Source organism: Neofelis nebulosa, chromosome 7 (genome assembly GCF_028018385.1).
Source record: "Neofelis nebulosa isolate mNeoNeb1 chromosome 7, mNeoNeb1.pri, whole genome shotgun sequence".
In the NCBI taxonomy this organism is placed as follows: domain Eukaryota; kingdom Metazoa; phylum Chordata; class Mammalia; order Carnivora; family Felidae; genus Neofelis; species Neofelis nebulosa.
Genome location: NC_080788.1, coordinates 10,670,288 through 10,693,335, shown reverse-complemented (window position 1 = coordinate 10,693,335; position 23,048 = coordinate 10,670,288). Strand labels below are relative to the sequence as shown.

Genomic DNA, 23,048 nt, shown 5'->3' with positions numbered 1-23,048 from the left:
CTCCCTTGCTGCAGAGTCTGGCCATGTGACTAAGTTTTAGCCAATGGGATGTAGGTGCAAGAGGCAGCTCCCGAGAAATTTCCTTAAGAGGTGTCGTGAGTGGCACTTTTTGCTCTCTTCCCTTCCATTTCTCTTCCTTCCTTCCTTCCCACTTCCTGGAATGGAGACGGTCTTCTCTTGGACCCTGGCAGAGCTCATGAAAGGGATAAAAAGAGCCTGCAGTGCCTGTTCTGGACTTCTACAGGAGAGAAAAAGGAAATGTCTGTCTTCCTAAGGCTGCATTTTTTTGAGATTTCTGTCACTCATGGCAAAGCCTAATCCTAATTATTATCCCTCAGTCACACTTCTGAGGGGTAACTATTATATATATTTAAGTTTATTTATTTATTTATTTATTTATTTAGTAATCTCTACCCTCAACGTGGGGCTCAAACTCAAGACCCCGTGATCAAGAGCTGTGGGTTCCACCGACAGAGCCAGCCTGGTGCCCCCTGAGTGGTAACTGTTAGGAACCCTCTACCCTTTCTTGGCTCCGTCTGTACACAGAGACTATATTCCCAGCATCGTCTTCCTTCACCTGAAGTAAAATAGTTCTTTTATCAATATATTTCATACCACAGGTTTATCAAGAAGGTACCTACATTTTTGTACCTTAAATTCTTTTTATAATTTTTAATCATTTTGTGGATAACTAGCCCCTCAGTCCCAATCTTCTGGTTTTCAGAAGTTTCTTGGGTATTTTCACATGCATATTTTTCCAAATGAAATTTCCAAAGTTGTCCCAAGTTTCCAGAGGGAGGGAGAAAATATCTCACTGAATTTTGAATGGACTCTTTGAAGTTAGAAGAAAACTAAAGAAGATTTGAAAGATTTGTAAGATTAAGTCTACTTAGAATTTCATAAGGTATATCTTAACATATATGTAAGTCTCCTGTTGTATCTCTCAGTAAAGCTGTGTGGTTTTTTCCACATACAGCCCAGGGAAGAACTGACCTCTGGTTGGTAGTGAAACCTAAGTGTTTCACTTTTCTTAACAAATTGATTCCTAGATATTTTATGATTTCTTCTATTATTAAATGGAATTCAATTTTGTTTTTAAATGTGGTGATATATTTGTAAATTCCATATGCAGCTAAGTTACTTTTATTATTGACCACCTTATCAAATTATTTTATTGTTTATAGCAGTCTCTTTAGTTAATTGTCTTGAGTTTCATAGATGTAAAATCATATACTGCTGATATAATGATAATTTTTCCTCCTCTTATTTTTGGTAAAGCTTAGAAAGCTCTTTGGTTCAGGGGAGGGGGGCTCCAAATATGGGATGCTATCCATATTCCAACACTTCTGTCACCCATTTGGAGAATATCATTAAGATATTTTGCAGAATTTCATTCACCTGCCTTCCATATCACTTCACACTCCTTTTTTTTTTTTTAATATGAAATTTATTGTCACATTGGTTTCCATCCAACACCCACTGCTCATCCCCACAGATGCCCTCCTCAATGCCCATCACCTTCCCTCCCTTCCCTCCCACCCCCCATCAACCCTCAGTTTATTCTCAGTTTTTAAGAGTCTCTTATGGTTTGGCTCCCCTCTTCACACTCCTTTGTGACCACAGGACCACTTACCCGCTACCCTTCAAACTCACAACTCCTTCTCCATAACGAGAAATAACTGCTACGTAATGGCCTTGACCCTACGCCTTTAAACTAGGACTCTTCTCATATGGCTTGCACAAAATAAAAGTAAATGCTGGGCTTCCCTACCACGTTCTCTGCACATGCCCTAGACCATCAGGCCTCATCCCTACCTTTATCTTCCCTTACTTCTCATCTACCTTTTGTTTACCTAGTTCCTCAACTTTGTCCCATATCTCCCAACAGAGGCCTATTCTCACCTCTCTTTGGATTGCATGACACATACGGTGTCACCCTCATTCCTCTCTCCTGAACATGGTTCGCACCTGTCCTTTGTATCTAGCCACCCACCCCACCCTATCAGGCTTTAGCCTGCTCATCTCCATGCCTCTGCTGGCCCCCCTACAGGAGAAACTCAACAGCTTAAGAGATGCTTTGCTCCCAAAACACCCGGAAGACCAAGATGGCAGCGACAGAGGATCTTGGAACGGGTAGACCTCTGGCCACAGAAGTCCAAACAACTCCCAGAGGGAAGCCCAGGGAAGAACTGACCTCTGGTTGGTAGGATATAGTTCCACCGTGATCACATCCAGAGCATTCCAGGCTGCAATGCTGGTCCCACAGAACAGGCACTGCCAGCCAATCATCTCAGACTCGCTGTTGCCAAAAAACAGGAAGAAGCAGCAGACCGCGGAGATCAGCATGGAGCCACCTACAGGGGGAGGTCAAGGGCAGAAGAAAAAAATGAAGACAAGACTGTCACCCACCAGTCTTTCCCCTTCTCCCACCTTCACAGGTGCAGCCTGTGCAACAGGTCTATCTCTACACGGAGAAAGCACAGCTTGAGGCCCCAAACATGGTGCTCCAGTCATGGGAGCAGAGCCTTCTGCTTGGGTCATGTCACCAGAGTCAGCCCCCGAGAAGGATTTTGAAATCCTCATGCTGTGGTGCTGCCCAGCCCAGAATTACTGGGGATGAGCCAGAGGGGGCCCTAGTTGAAAATCTATGTCCCAGACATTGTTCTGGGTGCCTGAGATACATGAGTATCAAAACCACCTCGTGGAGCTTACCTGCTATTGAGAGCATAACCATCAATGGGCTGCCGAAGAAAACCTGAAAGGCCGGCTGTTAATTCTTCATTTATTCCCATCTCCGGCCCAGATATCTGACCTGCCCTTCTCAGCCCTGCCCTGTGCCCTGAGAAGCTACCCCCAGAGACTGCATACCTTGTCAGCTGGGAGCAGAGAGGGGTTGGAGTATTTCTTCCCAATTCCCATCCCATTTATAAGCCCCGTTTTGGTGATGGCTGCAGCCCCCCCCCCCCCCCCCACAGGACTATGGTTCCTTCCAGGAGCCTCCCCCTTCATGGTTCCAGTTCTCACTGGGCTATTTTTTTCCCTGTAACCCTAGAGGCGGAAACTGCTGCCACTTCTGCTAGCATCCGGGTGCCTCATCTGCCTTATTTGTTCCCATAGCCCTGCCCACCCCTCTAAAAGTCACATCCCATCAATAAAGTCTCTTCACTAGAACTCTCTGGGGTGGCTTCTTTTTCCCACCAGCACTCTGGCTGATCCAGCTAATGATAAGAGGTCCCACTGAAAGAAGGCTTGTGTCAAACGCTGCCCAAATCCAACCCACCCAGCCCGGCCCAGAAGAGCTTGGGAAATGTGGAGTGGATGCACAGCATAGACCAGGGGTCTGGCTGGAAATGCGGTGAGAATGGTTAGCAGAAAGAAAGAAAGCCGCTTGCAAATTACCAGCTGGGAAACAGGCCAAGGCACCCCACCAGGCAACCGGGGGTGGGGGGGAGGTGGGGGTGGGGAAGACAGGTCCTCCAGTTGCCAAGAAGCCATGTTGGGGGCCTGGTCTCACCAACAAGTGCCTCCTGGGGGGCCTCTGCCTGGAATCTCACACTCAGACCTGGAGCTGCAAAGATTGAGGCCAAACCCTACTGATGAGCGGGGACATGGTAAGCATCGCCTGGGTTCTGCTGATTCTGGGAAGGGGTAGGGCTGTGAGCAGGTCACCTTGTAATCTCTTTCCAAACAGCGAGGAAGGAGACAAACATCTACTGGACCACCAGTGCCTTGAGAACCCTATCATCTAAACGCATGCCTCCCTCAAAGTGGCCAGCCATGGCACCTGGCTTACAATAAATGTTGACAGCTCTTTGTTGAATACAAAATATGACCGTCAAATGAATCAAGTGATAGTTGAGGAACTGGCCTCTCATCTATGTTAGGTAATCCTACCGTAGATCCCTGTGGCCTGCTATAGATCCTTGGTTAATTTTCATTTCACTTGTGATTGAGAGGCCTGAGTTCAAATCCCTGCTTCCCCTGCATGACACTGAGCAAGTCTCATAACCTCTCTGTGCTGCCTCACTTTCCCCATCTGTAAAGTATGGGCAAAAACAGTACCTACCTCACAGGTTTATTTCGAGTGTTAAATATGTTAATATTAACAAAATGCTTGGCACAAAGCCTGACCTATAATATGTGCTTCGTAAGTATTCGTTAAATGAACTTTCTAGTTTCTGTCTCTCTCTCCCAATAGATCATTTGCTCTGTGAGCATAAGGACAGTGTCTGTCTCAATTATCGCCATGTTCTCATTGTCTACCGCACAGCCTGGCAGAGAGTATGCGCTGCATAAATTATTGCTTATTGAATGAATACACGAGGACTAACGGTCTCATCAGGAGAACTTCTACCCTTGTTAACAAGACGCTAGTTCAACCCAGGAAACAGCACAGCATCGCAAACAGGACAAACTCTGCCCTCGCAGATTCTGCAGGGAATTTGAGGAAATAGCCATTTCCTTTCATGGAAAGGCTATTTCAAAACAGGTCACCCACACACCATTGAGACATTTATTAAGCATCTACTGCTGCGCACTGATAATATCACAGTTGGTCCACGGCATGCCAGGCTTTCTACTAAAGATCAAAGAAAGAACGGTCTGAGCTCTCAACAGAACCAGAGAAACAAAATACAGATGCTAATAAGAGAATAGAACATAGGGGAGCCTGGGTGGCTCGGTTGGTGAAGCACCTGACTTCCGCCCAGGTCATGATCTCGTGGTTCATGGGTTCGAGCCCCGCACCGGGCTCTGTGCTGACAGCTCAGAGCCTGGAGTCTGACTCGAATTCTGTGTCTCCCTTTTTCTCTCTGCCCCTCCCCTGTTTGCACCCTCTCTCTCTATCTCTCGAAAATAAATAAACGTTTAATAAAATTTTTTTAAATAAATAATTTTTTAAAAAAAAACGTGTAGAACATAAAGAATGAGAAATATTAGTTCTGGTTATCCAATTGGGAAGCATGCCAGAAATCAGTTTTGATCTGGGGTACATTCACAGTGCTAAGGAGAGCTTCAGTAGCGGTGAAGGGGATGTCTGCTCTCTCACTGTCCTGCCTTCTCCCCGGGGCCCAACCTTCCCGCTGTCTCCATTGGGGAACATGTGCCTGCTCTGGGCGGTGAGCCATGCCCCTGCACATGGGCACCCACCCCATTCCTCACAGGCCCTGCCTTCCCAAAGACGTCCTGGGCTACCCCAGGCCTCAACCTCAGAATTCGCTATTCAGCCTGGGACTCAAGAGGCCAGTGGCAGAAGGGCAGAAATGTCACATGCCTATGCTCACGTGCCTGATCTCATTGGAGCAAACAGAGGTAGTACTTTGACAACTGTGCAATATAAGCTCGCAGAAGGAAAGGAAGGTGTGCAGACTCATAAAGAGAATGTTGGCCAAGATGGTCACCTGACTCCCAGCCACTGGTCTTATGCATGGTGTAGCCCCTTCCTCAGAAAAGCTTGGGCATTGCCGGAGTTAGCAAACACTGTCCTTCCCTCAGGGGACTCGGGTCTAACCAGTACACAGGAGACAGCTCAATCTTCCAGGCCTACAGATGACCCTATCCTCACCACACACTTAAAAAGCTGAACTCATGTTGGGGCGCCTGGGGGGGCTCAGTCGGTCAAGCGTCTAACTCTCAGTTTCGGCTCAGGCCATGATCTCATGGTTCATGAGTTCAACTGACATCGGGCTCTGAGCTGACAGTGCAGAGCCTGCTTGGGATTCTCTCTCTCTCTGTCTCTCTCTGTCCCTCCCCAACTCCTGCTGTCTCTGTCTCTCTCAAAATAGATAAACTTACAAAAAAAAAAAAAAGCTGAAATCACAGCCATGTCTTGTGCTTACCCTTCCAAATATCTATGCTCCTCTATAACAACAATATTCAATATGAGCCCAACATCAGGAAAAGATTCCCTTGCCAAGATCTACCTGATTGATTTGTTCTTCTCTGACAAAATGACTACGTGACTTATTTTCTTTGCCTTTGAACTTCATTGCTAGGGAGCTGGTATTAATTTTCCTGATCAGCTGCAACCCTAGAGCAGACCCTTCACGACATGTGAATCCGTGTGTTGTTCTGGTCCCCACCCTGGGCTGACAATATATATATTCTAATGTTTGTTTTTCCTGGCCCTGGGTGTGTACTTTTTGGTTCTTGTTTCTGTAGCAAACTTCTGGGGATCCTGGTGCAGTGAAGCAAAGTACATGAATGCTGCCACCATTTTTAAGGACCATCTGTGCACCAAGCACTGTGAGATCCTCTGGCGACACAATGTGCCAGCCAGTTACAGTTACCGATAAGGAAACTGAGACCTGGAGAAATAAAGGAGCATTTCCAAAGTCAAATAAGCCTCAGGAGGACTCCAACACAATTCTGTCCATCTCCAAAGCCCAAGTGTTAACACTACTAAATAATAATAAGTAATGCAATTTATTTTAAAGCCTGCAAATGAATCGATGTTCATCTAAGAGCACTTTATATATTTTTCTGACAATAATCATACACAGTGGGTAGAGCGGATATATTTAATATCCTTACTGAAGTGCTAATACCATGACTATCAAAGAATCGCTCAGTCAGGAAATTAAAGAGGACTCCCTGACCTGGACCGTGGGTCTCAAACTATCTCCGTGGAGTCCTGGGGTTTTGGAAACATGCCTGCCCCCTTGGCTCCTACACCAGCAGATGCCATCTCATCTGTTTGGTTTCCAGTGGGAGATTTCTTCAAGGAAAAGAAAAAAAATCTGCTTCTTTATTACGCTTGAAAGCTACCGTCCTTACCTATTGGAGGAGAGGCAGCATGCCTGACTACTCACCAATCATCTTGAGTCTTCCAACTTTGTCCATGAGCAGAGCAGAAATGATGTTCCCAGGCAACACAGACAGACTGCCAAGGAAGCTGACGAGGTAAATCAGGAAGTCATTATCTTGCTCAAAGTCCATGTGGCAGCCTTCTTTCTGCTTCAGAAAGGTGCTGTTGATAAACCGGCAGTTGATGAACTTATGCTCGTAGAGGTCTGGGGAGAGAAGGAAACCTTTGGTTCGTGGCAAGTGGACGGGGGGCTGGGGAGAGATGGGGCAGAGGAAGGGATGAAGTCATGCCCCTTCCATGGGCAGACTGCCACAAGCCTCTGGCAATCAGACGGTCTCAAAATCAAGGTGACATGTGGCCAGGTATGAATGAAGAGAGGAAACTCTAAAAATGTAAGGACGGCTTCAACTTCCTATAAGGAAAGTGTAAGGAACACTCACTGAGAGACATGCCTGAATATATCATCTCTCAGGCTACAGAACAGCCTGTTTCTATCAATGAGATGACACCAAGGTCCAAGGCTACCAGCTTATAGGAAGCAGAAGACAAGAGTATTCTGTCCAGGGACGCCTGGGTGGCTCAGTTGGTTAAGTATCCGACTTTGGCTCAGGTCATGATCTCATGGTTCGTGAGTTCAAGCCCCATGTCGGGCTCTGTGCTGACAGCTCAGAGCCTGGAGGCTGCTTCAGATTCTGTGCCTCCCTCTCTCTCTGCCCCTCCCCAGCTCGTCTTCTCTCTCTCTCTCTCTCAAAAATAAATAAACATTAAAAAAAATTTTTAAAAGAGAGAGAATTAGGTCCAGAGCTTATGCAGAAACCTGAACATTCTTCAAAAGAAAAACCATCTGCTCAGTGGTGTCCAGGATGGGAAGCAGGGGGTGGTGAATATGGAGAGCACAGAGGATTTTTAGGGCAGTAAAAATACTCTATATGGCATGGTAATGATGAATATATGCCATTGTCCCTTTGTCCAAGCCCATAAAATGCTAAACACCAAGAGTGATCCCTACAGTCAACTCTGGACTTGAGATGATCCTGATATACCAGTACAGGTTCATCGATGGTAACAAATGCACCCCTCTAGTAGGGGGATGTTGATAATCGGGGAGGGGGGTGGGGCAGGAGTTACATGGAAATCTCTGTACCTTCTTTCCAATTTCATTGTAAACCTAAATCATGTCCAAAAACATAGTCTTTAAAAAGTATAAACCATTTGCTTTAAAACTAGTTCCCAAGTCTTCCGGCACCTTCTACCACCAACTGTTCTTGCAGAAAGATTGCCTACGTGGGCTCTCAGGAAACCTGGCTTTCGGGAACCGGCTCTGCTGTTGACCCTCTTTAACCTTCCCAAACTCCCTCCTACAAAATTAGAAAATTACACCTGATTATCTCCATCACTTCCCAGCCCACCGACATTTCATGACTACAGGTATTCTCAGAAATCCCCATGTAAGAGGATGCAAACAAGGAGGCAACATTAAAGCTTGAAAGAAGAGGGGCGCATTGTGGTTCAGTTGATTAAGTGTCCAACTCTTGGTTTCAAACCAGGTCATGATCTCACGGTTCGTGAGCTCAAGCCCCGCATTGGGCGCTGTGCTGACAGGGCAGAGCCTGCTTGGGATTCTCTCTCTTTCCCTCTCTCTCTCTGCTGCTCCTCTGATTGTGCTCATCTCTCTCTCTCTCTCTCTCTCTCTCTTTCTCTCAAAACAAATAAATAAACTTAAAAAAGTTTCTTCTTGAAAGAAGAAACTAAAAGATTCGTCAGGTTTTAATGACAAATAGGAAATGTATGGCTCTCATTTTTTTTTAAGTTCAGGAAGGTAAATCTCATAATGGATTTTTTAGAGACTGAGGGATATCTGGAGGCCAGACATTGAACCTTTTGAGGCTGACCTGATGGAAGAAAAATGTTCTTGCATAAACCCTGGTGCTGATGCCAGGGAGAACGCACTGATATGGCATGATGCATGGAGTTCAGTGACAAGATGACAGACTTCAGAGCCAAACAACTAAGGAATAAATCCAAGCTCCCTGTGGCCTTGGGCAAGACGTGTGATCCTGGGTTTCCTCGGCTATAAGATGGGAATAATCGTGCATTTCTCACTGGAGACAATGTAGGTGGAGCCCCTGGTAAAACTCAGGTAGTTTCCCTACATCCCAACTTGACCTGGTATGTTAACGTAGGATGTGGTAAAAGTGGCCTGGTGGGATTTTGTGAACTTTTTTTTAATCACGGAAATCCGAAATGGTGCGATTTTAAAATACTCTTATCATCTCACTTCATGCACAGACCTTGAAAACATACACTTTTTCCTTTTCCTTCATTACTGTGAGAACATGACTCTCGAATTTTGCAAGATTCAAATTCTGCGAGGTCTTCAAGAGCACCCCGTGTACGTAAAATGCAGCCTTCCTGGAACCCTGGGTTTTCATCTGTGCCTTATTTTTTAATGTTGTTTATTTATTTTTTTAATTATTTTTTTGGATGTATCTTGTTTTATTTAACAAAGCCTCTGTCAGTTAATATTAAAGACAATTCCAGATGTTCTTTACACATGTATAATTTCTCATATACGTAATTACAACTGTATTTGCTAGCACGGTTCAATAGTAATATGATGTGAACAACTTACATAAATTTAAATGTTCTAGTAGCCACATTAAAAAAAGTAAAAGAATCAAGTAAAATTACATTTTTTAAAATACTTCATTGTCAAGTTAGCTAACATGCGATATATATGGTGTAGTCTTGGCTTTGGGAGTAGGTTCCTGTGATTCATCACTTACATACAACACCAATGCTCATCCTAACAAGTGCCCTCCTCAATGCCCAACACCCATTTTCCCCACCCCCCAAGGCCCCCATGAACCCTCAGTTTGTTCTCTGTATTTAAGAATTTCTTGTGGTTTGCCTCCCTCTCTGTTTTTATCTTATTTTTCCTTCCCTTTCCCTATGATCACCTGTTAAGTTTCTCAAATTCCACAAATGAGTGAAAACATATGATATCTATCTGTCTTTTTCTGACTGACTTATTTCACTTAGCATAATACCTTCCAGTTCCATCCATGTTGTTGCAAATGGCAAGATTTCATTCTTTTTCATCACCGAGTAATATTCCAGTGTGTGTGTGTGTGTGTGTGTGTGTGTGTGTGTGTGTGTGTGTCTGTATATATCACATCTTCTTTATACATTTATTTAGAGAGAGAGAGAGAGAGAGAGAGAGAGAGAGCGCGCGCATGTGTGAGCAGGGGGAGGGGGCAGAGAGGGAGAGAGAGAATCCCAAGCAGACTGTCAGAATGTAAAGGGCTTAATTTCATGAACTGTGAGATCATGACCTGAGCCGAAATCAAGAGCAGGACACTCACCCGACTGAGCCACCCATGCATCCCTCATCTGTGTTATATTTTGTTCCTACTGAGGACCTGTAGCACATATCATCAGTCTCCTTGAGACTAGAGCACTCACCCAAACTTTTGTTTTTCGCTTCACGTGCAATAAAACATGCAGACAAAATAAATGCATTGGCAAAAACTGTGCAACTAATCCATGCCATACCTAGGGTGAGAACCCATTTTTCCAACCTGAGTGAGACTCAGTAGTCACATCTGTAAGCACCTTGCTACCGACCCCTAAAGCTTATGACTGAGACTATCGTGTCTTAGATAAGACTAGTCCAAGACCCTTGACCCAGCGCACCCACACCACCCATGTTCTTACCTGTGTTGTAGAAGGTGGTTGATTCAATGGTGCAGTTTTTGAAATAGGTATCAGTAGATGTAACATCTTGAAAATAGCACTCATCAAAGAATGTATCCTCAAAGAGTACGTGTTTAAAGTACATCTTTGTGAACCTGTGGAAAAGACGTTAGCCCCTGAGTGATTCAACCAGGCAGAAAGAAGATTTGAGACCAAAATCAAAAGCACAGAAAGGCAGAAAATGGAGAACTTCAAACCAAAGGTGCTGAAACATGGAGTGTTTTTCCATTTCTTTGTGTCTTCTTCAATTTATTTCATAAGATTTCTGTACTTTTCAGCATACGGATCTTATATGTAGGAGAATCACTGGGTTCTACTCCTGAAACCAAGACTACATTGTATGTTAACTAACTTGAATTTAAATAATAATAATAATTTTTTTTAAAGATCATTTGGGGCACCTGGGTGGCTCAGTAGGTTGAGTGTCAGTTAAGTGACCGACTTCAGCTCAGGTCATGATCTCACCATTCCTGAGTTTGAGCCCCGCATCGGGCTCTGTGCTGACAGCTAGGAGCCTGGAGCTTGCTTTAGATTCTGTGTCTCCCTCTGCCATTCCCCCGCTCGCATCTGTCTCTCTCAAAAATAAACATTAAATTTTTTTTAATTAAATAAAATTAAAATTAAAAAAAAAAAGATCACTTGCTTCAGTGGCTCTCATCCTGCCCTTATATCAGAATCATTGGAAGGCTTGTTAACAATGGCTGGTTACATAATTTGTGGGGTCGAGTAAAATGAAAATGCTGGCCCTATGTTCAAAAAGTAAGAAAAAAATGCCTTTAAATGTACTAAAGTAATATAAAGCTTTTCCTTTTTACTACGGTCTCTCCCTCTCCCTTCTCCTGATTTGTCCTGGTAGGTTTTTTTTTACTTGACTAATGTTATTCTAAATAAAGAAACATTTAGAACTTTTTTTAAAAAGGACTAAAACATTATTTTTGACCTAGACTAGTCCCTGTTCCTTAGCTGGTGTTTATAAAGGCGGGAGGGCAGCAGGAGTGAGGAAGCTGGTGCCTACACCCGGTAGATACAGGATCTTCTACAGCACCTGGTGATTCCCAATACGGTCACAGACCTTATGCATCAGACCCATTGACATGTGGGATAGTGTGAAATGAAAATATTGATAAAATGTCACTCTAAGCGGAGCTTTAAGAACATGCAGTTCCCTCAGCTGGTCTTAGTAGGTTTGGAAGCAATAGATTTGGGAGGAACTGAGCGTCTTCATTTTAAAGATTTCCCCAACCAAGATCTGGAGGGACAGGCACTCTCATTCACACGGTTGGTAGAATATAATTGGTGTAGCCTCCTTGGGGAGCAGTTTTGCAAAATTTTAAGTGTGTAATCGCTTTGACCTAGAAATCCCGCCTTGAAGAATTTATCCTACGGTTTGCCTCCCTCTCCGTTTGAAACTAGTTTTTCCCCTTCCCTTCCCTCAATGGTCCTCCATTAAGTTTCTCAAGTTCCACATATGGGTGAAAACATATGATATCTGTCTTTCCCTGACTGACTTATTTCACTTGGCATAATACCATAAGAGACTCTTGAATGCAGAGAACAAACTGAGGGTTGATGGGGGGGTGGGCAGGGGTGAGGGGAAAATGGGTGATGGGCATTGAGGAGGGCACTTGTTGGGATGAGCACTGGGTGTTGTATTTAGGTGATGAATCACTGGAATCTACCCCCAAAACCAAGAGCACACTGTATACACTATACGTTAACTAACTTGACAATAAATTAAAATGAGAGAAAGAAAGAAAGAAAGAAAGAAAGAAAGAAAGAAAGAAAGAAAGAGAAATAATTTATCCTGCCTATACCTGCTCATACATTCAAAGAGAAGCATTCACTGATGCTCATTGCAACATCTCTTTTTTTTCTTTTTGAGAGAGAGAGACAGAGAGAGAACATGAGCATGAGTGGGGGGAGGGGCAGAGGGAGAGAGAAACTCTTAATCAAGCTGCATGCTCATTGTGGAGCCCAACTTGGGGCTCAATCTCACAACCATGAGATCATGACCTCAGCCAAAATCAACAGTCAGACGCTTAAGCGACTGAGCCACCCAGCCACCCTGCAACATTTCTTTTTTTAAAAAAATTGTTTTTAACATTTATTTACTTTTGAGACACGGAGCATGAGCAGGGAAGGGGCAGAGAGGGAGACACAGAATCTGAAGCAGGCTCCAGGCTCTGAGCTGTCAGCATAGAGCTCAATGCGGGGCTCAAACCCACAAACTGTGAGATCATGACCTGAGCTGCAGTCGGATGCTTAACGGACTGAGCCACCCAGGAGCCCCATAACATTTCCTATAAGAATTGATTACTAGAAGGATGATGGGTACGTAGGTAGGTAGGTAGGTAGACAGATAAACAGATAGATACCACACAGTGGAGTCACATGTGGCTGTTACAGTTATTAGGTAGATCTGCATGTCTTAATATGGAATAATCTTCAAGGTATATTGTTAACTGAAAAAAAAAATCAAGTGCAATATAGTGTCTCTAGCATGTGAGCATTCCCGTAAGAAAAGATATGGTACATCACCTCTGACGCATAGAATATATCCAAAAAGTTGCACAAGAAACTGGTAGGTGTGGTTGGCCCTAGGGAGGTGCAATGGGGGTCGGGAATGAGATAATGTCAATCCTTCCTTTATACCACACACATACACACTTGTCACTTAAAAACGAAACAACTAATAAGGGGGAAGCATCTACGTGACTCTGAGATGCAGCCACATTTGGAAGTACTGCTCTAGTCCAACTCCTTACTAGGAAAAAACTATCTTACATTCAAAACCGTGGACCAGGGGCGCCTGGGTGGCTCAGTCGGTTAAGCATCCGACTTCGGCTCAGGTCACGCTCTCACGGTCCATGAGTTCGAGCCCCGTGTCGGGCTCTGTGCTGACAGCTCAGAACCTGGAGCCTGTTTCAGATTCTGTGTCTCCCTCTCTCTCTGACCCTCCCCCATTCATGCTCTGTCTCTGTCTCAAAAATAAATAAACGTTAAAAAAAAAAATTTTTTTTAAACAAAAAACGTGGACTGACATACATGAACTAACTTCTTCCTCTGCTGGGCCTTTCCCAAGCTATGTCAAACCTGTAAGCTAGAAGCCTTGGATATGATTTGTGGAGAATTACAACCCATTCGTTCATTTGTCTATTCATGTATTTATATACTCAGTCTTCAGCAAAACTCAACTTAGCATGGTATTAGGTGCTACGAATACAGAGAGGAAAGACATGGTCCCTGCCTTCAAGTCTAATTGGAGAACAAGCCAAGCAAACAGACAACACACAATACAGTGGGAATCACAGTGACAGAGGTAGCACAGGCTGCTGAGACTCATTGTTCCCCTTCAGGGCCACCACATAATTCAGTCCATGACCACGTATGATGACCAGTTCCCCTTTTCCTTCATGCTATATTGTATTTTGCTAACAGCCCTAATCTAGATTCACCTGTCGCTAGCTTCTGCAAAATGACCCCCACCCAGTAAGAAGGCCTGAGCGTGTGCTTCTCAAAGAGAGGTCCCCAGACCTCTTGCAACAGAACACAACAGAAGACTGCTGTGAAAGATGCTGTCTCCTACATGCCTAGACCACTTGAACCAGAATCACCAGAGGCAGAGGCCAAATTACTTTGTACAATGTTTCATAGGGTCAGATGTGCTACAGACTTTTAAAGAGGGACCTCCAAAGGCTATCACTGAACTCTTCAGGTTTCCACGGAGAAATGAATCGGTAAGCCTTTTGTTACAGGAAGATGCCTTTGATTTCAAAATTAATGTGATTCATATGCTGGATATGTTTACTCAGGAAAGCTATTCCTGGAGCCTGTCTCAGGTCTTTGCCTTTCTTAATATATCCTTCTCTTTAATATAGTAATAGGCTGCTGATGTGGCCTTCAGATATATTTTAATGTTCTGGTGAGGGTGGGTGAGGGAGCAGAGCCATAAATCATAATGGGCCTGACGCAAGCAGACCTTAAAATGTATCTCCAAGTGAGTTATAAAAAGCCAAAGTTATAAAGAAAGAGATAAAAGGAGAAAGGGCCATGGCATATTTTATGAGTCTTTATATAAATCATCCCCTATCTCTAATTTATATACTGAACTAGTCCAAGATTCTTCATACAGGAGAGTTAAAAGGCCGAAAAGGAAAGTTTGCACAAGTATCTTATGGAACTTGCCCTGTAAGAAAACAGGATCCGTTGGCAATCCAGAGTCCATGGCAGAATTATTACTACAAACACTTTATGTCAATGGTTAGTCTACCAAAGGATCTAAACTGTGCCCAAAATTGTATCAATTTAGTCACGTGTTTTACCTGATGGCATCCTCAAGAAACTCAGTCTAATTAAAGAGATAAACAAGGAAACTAATCATTAAAATTTAGTGTGATAATGATCAAGAGAGAGGTATGTCATAAGATATTTCAAAGGGGGCACTTTTCAGGGAGAATATTTCAGGGAGAATATAAACAATAGGTACAGTTCTCCAAAGCTTCTGCACGTATATCCTATTATATCATAAGCCTTCCAGGTACAGTAAAATGAAACAGAATGGTCAAGAAAGGAACTGGAATTCTAGTCTCTCACACATTGTCTCATGTCAGGTCCTACTCTGATGTAAAGCAGAGTGTAAACAAGGGAATCGTTGGCTTCAGAAAATATATGCTTGGACCTAGTTTGCTTAAAGAATGGAGGAAACTGAAAATGTTGCCTGAACTCTCTATATCATTTCCTACATTCCCCAAATGTAGTCATCAGGCTTTTTCCCCACCTCTGATACCATTCTCCGGAAAATGAAGAGTAGGGTCCCAACTTTCAGAGCTTAATCACCAAGAGGTCTCAGGCAAGTCTTTTCTCCTCTCTAAGCTTGCATTTAAAAATCTTTAAAACAGGGGTATGGAGGAGGTGTTTTTTTCCCAGCTCCATATGGTTCTATAAATGAGAAGGGCTTTAACTGTGTGTTGCCTGAGAGGAAATAAAAGATATGGCCTAGGATATGGTCATCTTACTTCTCCACATTATGAAAATATGCTCTCACGGAGAATAGGAAGATATTTATGAAAGGAAATACTGGTGCCAATGTCAATCAAATAGTCTCTAAAAACACATACTTATGCCTCAGTGAATCTGCCAGTAAACCCAATCTCCTTGTTTCCACTTCTTTCACACTCAAGGCCAACCAAGTGCTGAAATCGCAAGAACTCATCCTGTCTCTTTTACAAAGATCCTAGCATGTGTATAGCATTTGGGAATAAAATCTTAAACAGAATGACAAAAGTAGAATATGGGGCACCTGGGTGACTCAGTTGGTTCAGCTCCCAACTCTTGATCGTGGCTCAGGTCATGATCTCACAGTTCATAAGACTGAGCCCCACGCTGGACTCTGTGCTGACAGCTGGAGCTTGCTTAGGATTCTCTCTCCCCCTCTCTCTCTGCCCCTCTCCCAATCACATGGTCGGTCTCTCTCTCTCTCTCTCTCTCTCTCCCCCTCAAAATAAATAAATAAACTGTTAAAAAGTAGAATATAGGAGTGTTGCTTGGGTGGCTCAGTCAGTTATGTGTCTGACTCTTGATTTCAGCTCAGGTCATGATCTCACAGTTTGTGAGTTTGAGCCCCACATTGGGCTCTTCATTGACAGTGTGGAACCAGCTTGGGATTCTCTGTCTACGTATGTCTTGCCCCTCCCCACCCTCTCAAAAGTAAATAAATAAACATTTTTTTTAAGTAGACTATAGAGTCACCTGGGTGGCTCAGTCAGTTAAGCAACTGACTTTGGCTCAGGTCATGATCTCACAGCTCATGAGTTCAAGCCCCATGTCAGACACTGTTCTTACAGCTTGGAGCCTGGAGCCTGCTTTGGATTCTGTGTCTCCCTCTCTCTCTGCTCTTCCCCTACTCATGCTCTGTCTGTCTCTCAAAGATATTTTTTTAAGTAAAAAGTAGAATATAGGGGAAAAAAGAAATAACAAAGATAAAGCAATTATTAATTTGCAAGAGAAAAAAGTAGAACAACTTCATATGCAAATAAAGTTATAAACATCCTAAATAAAATATTAATTTAAACACACTAAAATATGGAAAGGACTAAAATTCCTTCAACTGGTAAATGGATGAAAATGTAGTAGTACATTCATACCATGGACTAGTACTCTGCCATAAAATAGACTGCTAAATGTGCAATGACATAGATAGAGCTCAAGTACATAATGCTAAGTGCAAAAAAAAAAATGGATTAAAAGCTTCGTATTACAAAATTCCATTTATGTGACAAAGAGATCATTGGCTGCCAGGGACTGGAGGTGGAGTAAGGATTGACTGCAAAGTGGCATGAGGAAATCTGGGGAGTAACGAATCTATTCTGTATTTGGATTGACTGTATGCACTTGGCAAGCTCACAGAACTGTACTGTAAAAAGGGCAAATTTTACTGTATATAAATTATACCCCAATAAAAAGGAAGTCAAAACAAATTTCTAAGGTAATAATAGCTACCAAAAAAACTGAAACCAAGCACAAATACTAGATCAACTCAACACTCCCATATCCCGTAAATGCTTAGCAAAAGAGAAGATGTACCCATTTCTTTAAAAAGTCTCTACTGTCCTACATAAGATATCTGACTTTCAACCAAAATTACAAGATACACAAAGAGGCAAGAACAAAACATTATGTCAAAACAAAGTAATATTACAAAAACAGAAATAAAGTGGTGCCTAAGTGTTTGAGTTGGTTAAGTGAGTCTTGATTTTGGCTCAGGTCATGGTATCACAGTGGGGAGAGGGAGCCCCACGTTGGGCTTCATTCTGGGCATGAAGCCTGCTTAAGATTCTCTTTCAGTGTGCCTGGATGGCTCAGTCAGTTAAGCATCCAACTCTTGGTTTCAGCTCAGGTCATGATCTCATGGTTCATGAGTTCAAGCCCCACATCAGCTCTGTGCTGACAGTGTGGAGCCTGCTTGACTCTCTCTCTCCCTCTCTCTCTGCCCCTCCCTACCCCTCTCTCTCTCTCTCTCTCAAAAAAAAAAAAAAAAACTAAAAAAAGAAGATTCTCTCCTCTCCTTCTGCCCCTCCGCCCCACCCCCACTGCTTGCACATTCTCTGTCTGTCTCAAAATAAATAAACAAATAAAAACAAAACAAAACAAAACAAATATATATATATATATATATATATATATATATATATATATATATATATATATAATATCATTGCTGGAATTATCATTTAATTTAAAATAACTAGAATTACCATATTAAAGCCCTAACGGAAAAGGTGGATAACATGCATACATGACGGAGAATTCTATCACAAAGAGGTAAACTATTAGAAAGAATCAAATAGAAATGCTAGAAATTTTGTTAAAATGGTACAACAGATTAAGAATACCCTTAATGGACTCATCAGGGACTCATCATATTCAAGGAAGGAATTACATAGCTTGTATGTAACTCAAGGGAAATTACCAAAACTAAAACATAAAGAGAAAAATAAAGGGGAAACCCCAGAAAAGAGAATTCAGAGACTTGGGGAAACTATCAAACAATCTAACGTAAGTGCAATTGGAATTTCAGAAAGAAAAGAGAGAAAAAATTTGGCATAGGACCTATTTGAAGAGATAATGGCTAAAAATTTTCCTAAATTAATGAAACAGGCCAAACCACAACTCCAAGAAACTCATAGAACCTCAAGCAGAAACTCAAAGAACCTCAAATATTATCAACTTACATTTGAAACTTGGATCTTCATAAAGAAATGAAGCCCTCTAGAAATGGCTAAATTATAGGATATATAAAAAAACATCTTTTTTCTTTTTTAAGTCACTATAAACGATAATTGAGTGTCTAATGTAAAAATAGGGGGTGCCTGGGTGGCTCTGTTGGTTAAGCATCTGACTCCTGATTTCAGCTCAGGTCATGATCTCGCAGTTCGTGTTTTTGAGCCCTGCATCAGGCTTTGTGCTGAAAGCATGGAGCCTGCTTGGGATTCTTCTCTCTCTCTCTCTCTCTCTCTCTCTCTCTCCCTCTCCCTCTCCCTCTCCCTGCATGCTCCCCAGTTCACATGTTCTCATTCTCTCCCTCCATCTCTCTCTCCCTCTCTCTCACAAAATATTGTGCGCCCTAGCATATATAAAAGTAAACTGCATGACAGTAGCATAAAACATGACAGAAAATGACAGTGTTCTATTGAAAAGCTCTCACATGACGTGTGAAGTTAATATATTATTTGAAGATAGTGATTAATGAAAGATATATATTGTAAGCTCAAGGCAACCACTCAATTTTTTTAAAAGAGGAATAAATAATAAGCTAGTAGTGAAGGTAAAACAGAATTATGAAAATAATATAAAACAGAGCAGAAAACAGTAAAAAAAAAAAGAGAATAGAGAAAACAGCTAACAATATGATAGAAAAAGTGGAACTATATGCTATCTATAAGGAACTTATACTCTAACTTAACTACTTAACTCTAAAAACATAATAAAAGAAAAAAAATGGAAACAGTAAATACCAATCAGAAGAATCCTGGAGATTCAGATAATATCAGATAAAGTAAACTTAGGGCAAGGAATATTATCAGGGAATAAGGGGTATATTACATAATGATAAAGGCATCAATTCACCAATAAGACAAAACCAATACAAATGTGTATGCACCTCACAACAGAACTTTAAAAAAAGAAAGCCCTATAGCATACAGATTGCATTATCTGGCCAAAACATAAATATATATATATTATATTTTGACACTTCTAAATAATTTTGAGATGAAGAGTAAATATTATGGGAAAATATAAAATAGATATAGGAAGTTGATGCTGCTGAAGCAAAATTGGAGTGAAATGTTCCTAATTAAATTCATTCACTTTTTTAAAAATATCAAGAAATATGAAAAAGAAACTAAGACATAAAGAAAGAAATATGAGAAAAAATATTATTATTTAAATATAAAATATGCAAAACTCCAGTAAGACTGATTGTAAAAAAAGACTAAAAGCGCAAATGGGTAGTATTAGTAGTAAAAAGGAAGAATTTATTGTTACAAATCTAATAAAAACATATATATCATAAGACAATGTTGTGAAGAACTTTGTGACAATATAATTAAAGCTTAAAAGAAATACTTTTCCAAAAGAAAAATGAGCATATCTGAATATATTAATGCCATTTAAAAATGAATTGTTAATCAAAATCTGTTACCTCAATTAATGGCAAGCTGATATGGTTAGAGAGGCTATCTTTACCAAACCCTCAAGGAATCGACTACCACTACCTTACGCAATTTGTTTTAGAAGAAAAAGTGTGCGTGGGGCGGGGGGGGTGGTGGTGGTAATAAACTTGATACCAAAGGCAAATGGAAAAGTATAAGGAAAGTATATACCATCTTATGAACAGGTGTAAAAATCCTAAATAGTACTTTAGCAAATCAAATTTGTCAATCTATCGCCATGAAACAAATTAACAATGAATTAGTAATACACATCCCAGGAATCAAGTATGGTTGAAAACCAGAAAAACTATTATTTTAACGTATCATATGAGTAGGTCCAAGGAGAAAACCATATAATTATCATAGTAGATGCAGAAAAACATTTGACAGACTCAATATACTTTTTTGACAAAAAAGAAGCGCGGCATAATCAAAACAGCAGAGATTTTTCTTAACTTTCTAAAGACTAAGATTCAAAACATACAGCAGATATCATATTTAAGGATGAGATACCAAAAGCACCCACTGATGTCAAGATACCCATTAGTCCTGCTCCTATCCATCACTGAGCACAACACAACGAAAAGAGAACATAGTTATAGGGAGAAGAAAGGAAGAGATAAAATTATCATTAATTTTTGTCAATGTGTTTGCCACATACATGAACCAAGCAAATCTACCAAGAAGTTATCAAAATGAATAGAGTTGTGTCAATGTGTTAGATCAAAAAAAAAATCATGTATAAAGGAAAAAGGTGAAGAAGGGGCAAGAAAAGAAAGAGAAGAGAAGGAGGAGAGAAGAGGGAGGAGGAGGAGAAAAAGAGAGGGTAAAGGTCCCACTCACAATAGCAGCAGGAACAATAAAGCATCAGTAATAAGCCTCACAAAATACATACGAGATTTTTTGTAATGTTTATTTATTTTTGAGAGAGAGAGAGAGAGAGAGCAGGAGGAGCACAGAGAAAGGGAGACAGAGGATGCAAAGCAGGCTCTGCACTGACAGCAGAGAGCTCGATGCGGACTCAAACTCACAAACCACGAGATCATGACCTGATCTGAAGTCAGCACTTAACCGACTGAGCCACCCACATGCCCCGTGAGATCTTTATAGAGAATATTTTAAACCAATATTGAAGGGCATAAAACAATGACTAAGTAAACAGAAATGCAGTATTCAATGATTGGAAGATTCTACTTTGTAAAGATGTCCCCCGATGAATCTAGACCTTCTATGTCACTCCAATCAAAATCCCAACCAGCTGTTGTTAATGGAATTTTAGAACTTGATCCTAAAACTCATCTGGAACAGCACAGGGGCAAAATCAGCCAAGAAAAATGTTAAGAACGAGGTGGAAGAATCTGGAAACACAACAAAACAATGAAGTTCCAGCAATAACGTCAGCGTGGTAAAGGAAGAGATAAATTAGAACCATGGACCCAAACGGAAAGCCGAGAAATACAGTCACACATATACGGAAAAGTCACTTACGATAAAAGTGTTACCACATAGCAACAGGTGAGAGATGGGCAACTTCATAAATGTAGAAACCACTGGTTATTCCTATGGGAGAAAAATCAAATGATTTGTCTGATAGATGGAGACCACCTCCAGGCAAATTAAGGGTTGGAGTGTGAAAAGAAGCTTTCAAACTTAGAGAAACAAACAGAAAATGACTTTAGGACTTCCAACAAGAAGGATTTCTTAAATTAGAGCCAAAAGGCACAAATCTTAAAGGTAAGTGGCAAAACTGGTGTTAGAATACAAAATCTCTGCCTCAACTGACTCAACTGACCGAGTGAAAGGACTGTTTACGCAAAAATTAAAAAGCAAATCGCAAAATGTCACAGCCGAGAGGAACCCAAGGAGGCATGACTGACCACTAACTATGATGCAGTGTCCTGGATGGATCCTGGAACAGACAGAGAGCAGTGGGTAAAAGGAAATCCAAGGAAAGCATGGACTTTACTGATACCATACTGATATTGGTTTATTAATCGTAACCCGTGTGCCATGGTAACATAAGATAGTATAACAGAACAAACAAGGGGTTGGGTATATGGAAACTCTGCACTATCTTTGCAATTTTTCTGTGAAACTAAAACTGTTCGATAATAAATAAGACTTATTTTTTTAAAGACACAGAAAAATTTCAAACATATAGTTGACAATTGGTTTTTACAAATAAATGTAAAGAACTCATGAGCTGTAGACTGAGTGTGTGGGTCCCCCCCCAAATCCATATGTTGAAACCTAATCCTCAATGTGATGGTGTTAAGAGGTAGGGCCTCTGGGAGGAATTAGGTCATGAGAGTCTTGAAGGGGATCGGTGCCTTTGTAAAAGGGGCCCCAGGAAGCTCCCTCCTGCGTTTCTCCTTGTGAGCACATAGCAAGCAGACAGCCATCTAGGAGCCAGGAAGAGGACCCTCACCAGACACAGAATCTGCCTGTGCCTTCACCTTGAACTTCCAGCCTCCAGAACTGGAAGAAATAAATTTCTGCTGTTTATAAGCCACCCAGTCTGTGGTATTTTGCTATGGCAGCTTGAAGGGACTCAGATATCATGCAAATTAATATGAAAATGATTATCCAATGAATGAAATAAACGGAGCCCATGAACAGGTGCAGAAGAAGAAACCTGAAGAGCCAAGAAATACAGGAAAAGATACTCAAACTCATCAGGACTAGAAAATGCCAATTAAATGACAGAGAGACCACATCACCCTCTTCAATCCCACAAACTGAGAGTGAGCCCAGTTGTAGTGAAACAGGTGCACTCATCCTGCTCAGTGGGAAGTGTACTTTGTACAAGCCTCGTGGAGACCAGTGCGGCACTGAGGCTGAAGGTGTTCACATCCTTCCATCCAGCGATTCCACCTCTAGGTATATAAGCTAGAAACATCTTCCACAAGAACACATATAGTCAAAAACTACGAATGATTTAAATGTCCATCAAAAGAAGAAGAGACAAAGGGGTGCCTGGGTGGCTCAGTCAGTTGAGTGTCTGACTCTTGATTTTGGCTCAGGTCCTGATCCCAGGGTCGTAGGATTGAGCCCTGTGTCCATGCTGGCTGTGGAACCTGCTTAAGATTCTCTCTCTCCGTCTGCCCCTCCCCTGCTCACATGTGCACATGTGTGAGTGCTCTTTCTCAAAAAAAAGTAAGTAAATAAACAAATAAATAAAACACAACTACATTATGGAATGCTCACATAATGGGATTTAAATTAATGAAACTGAATTATGTAGCTATATTAACGAATTCAAAGAATCTTCAAAA

The 23,048-nt window shown here is 41.7% G+C and overlaps 1 protein-coding gene across 5 annotated transcripts in view; it reads right to left on the bottom strand.

The window, feature by feature from the left end:
• The window catches only part of SV2B (synaptic vesicle glycoprotein 2B), a 208,142-nt gene that overhangs the window by 2,669 nt on the left and 182,425 nt on the right, over positions 1 to 23,048 (bottom strand). For all 5 annotated transcript variants that reach the window (XM_058736680.1, XM_058736677.1, XM_058736679.1 and 2 more), the window contains exons 10-12: positions 10,523 to 10,656; positions 6,810 to 7,010; positions 2,195 to 2,354 (exon numbers count right to left, since the gene is read on the bottom strand). In XM_058736680.1, coding sequence (XP_058592663.1) covers positions 2,195 to 2,354; positions 6,810 to 7,010; positions 10,523 to 10,656 — 495 coding nt within the window. The remainder of the gene's footprint in view (positions 1 to 2,194; positions 2,355 to 6,809; positions 7,011 to 10,522; positions 10,657 to 23,048) is intronic.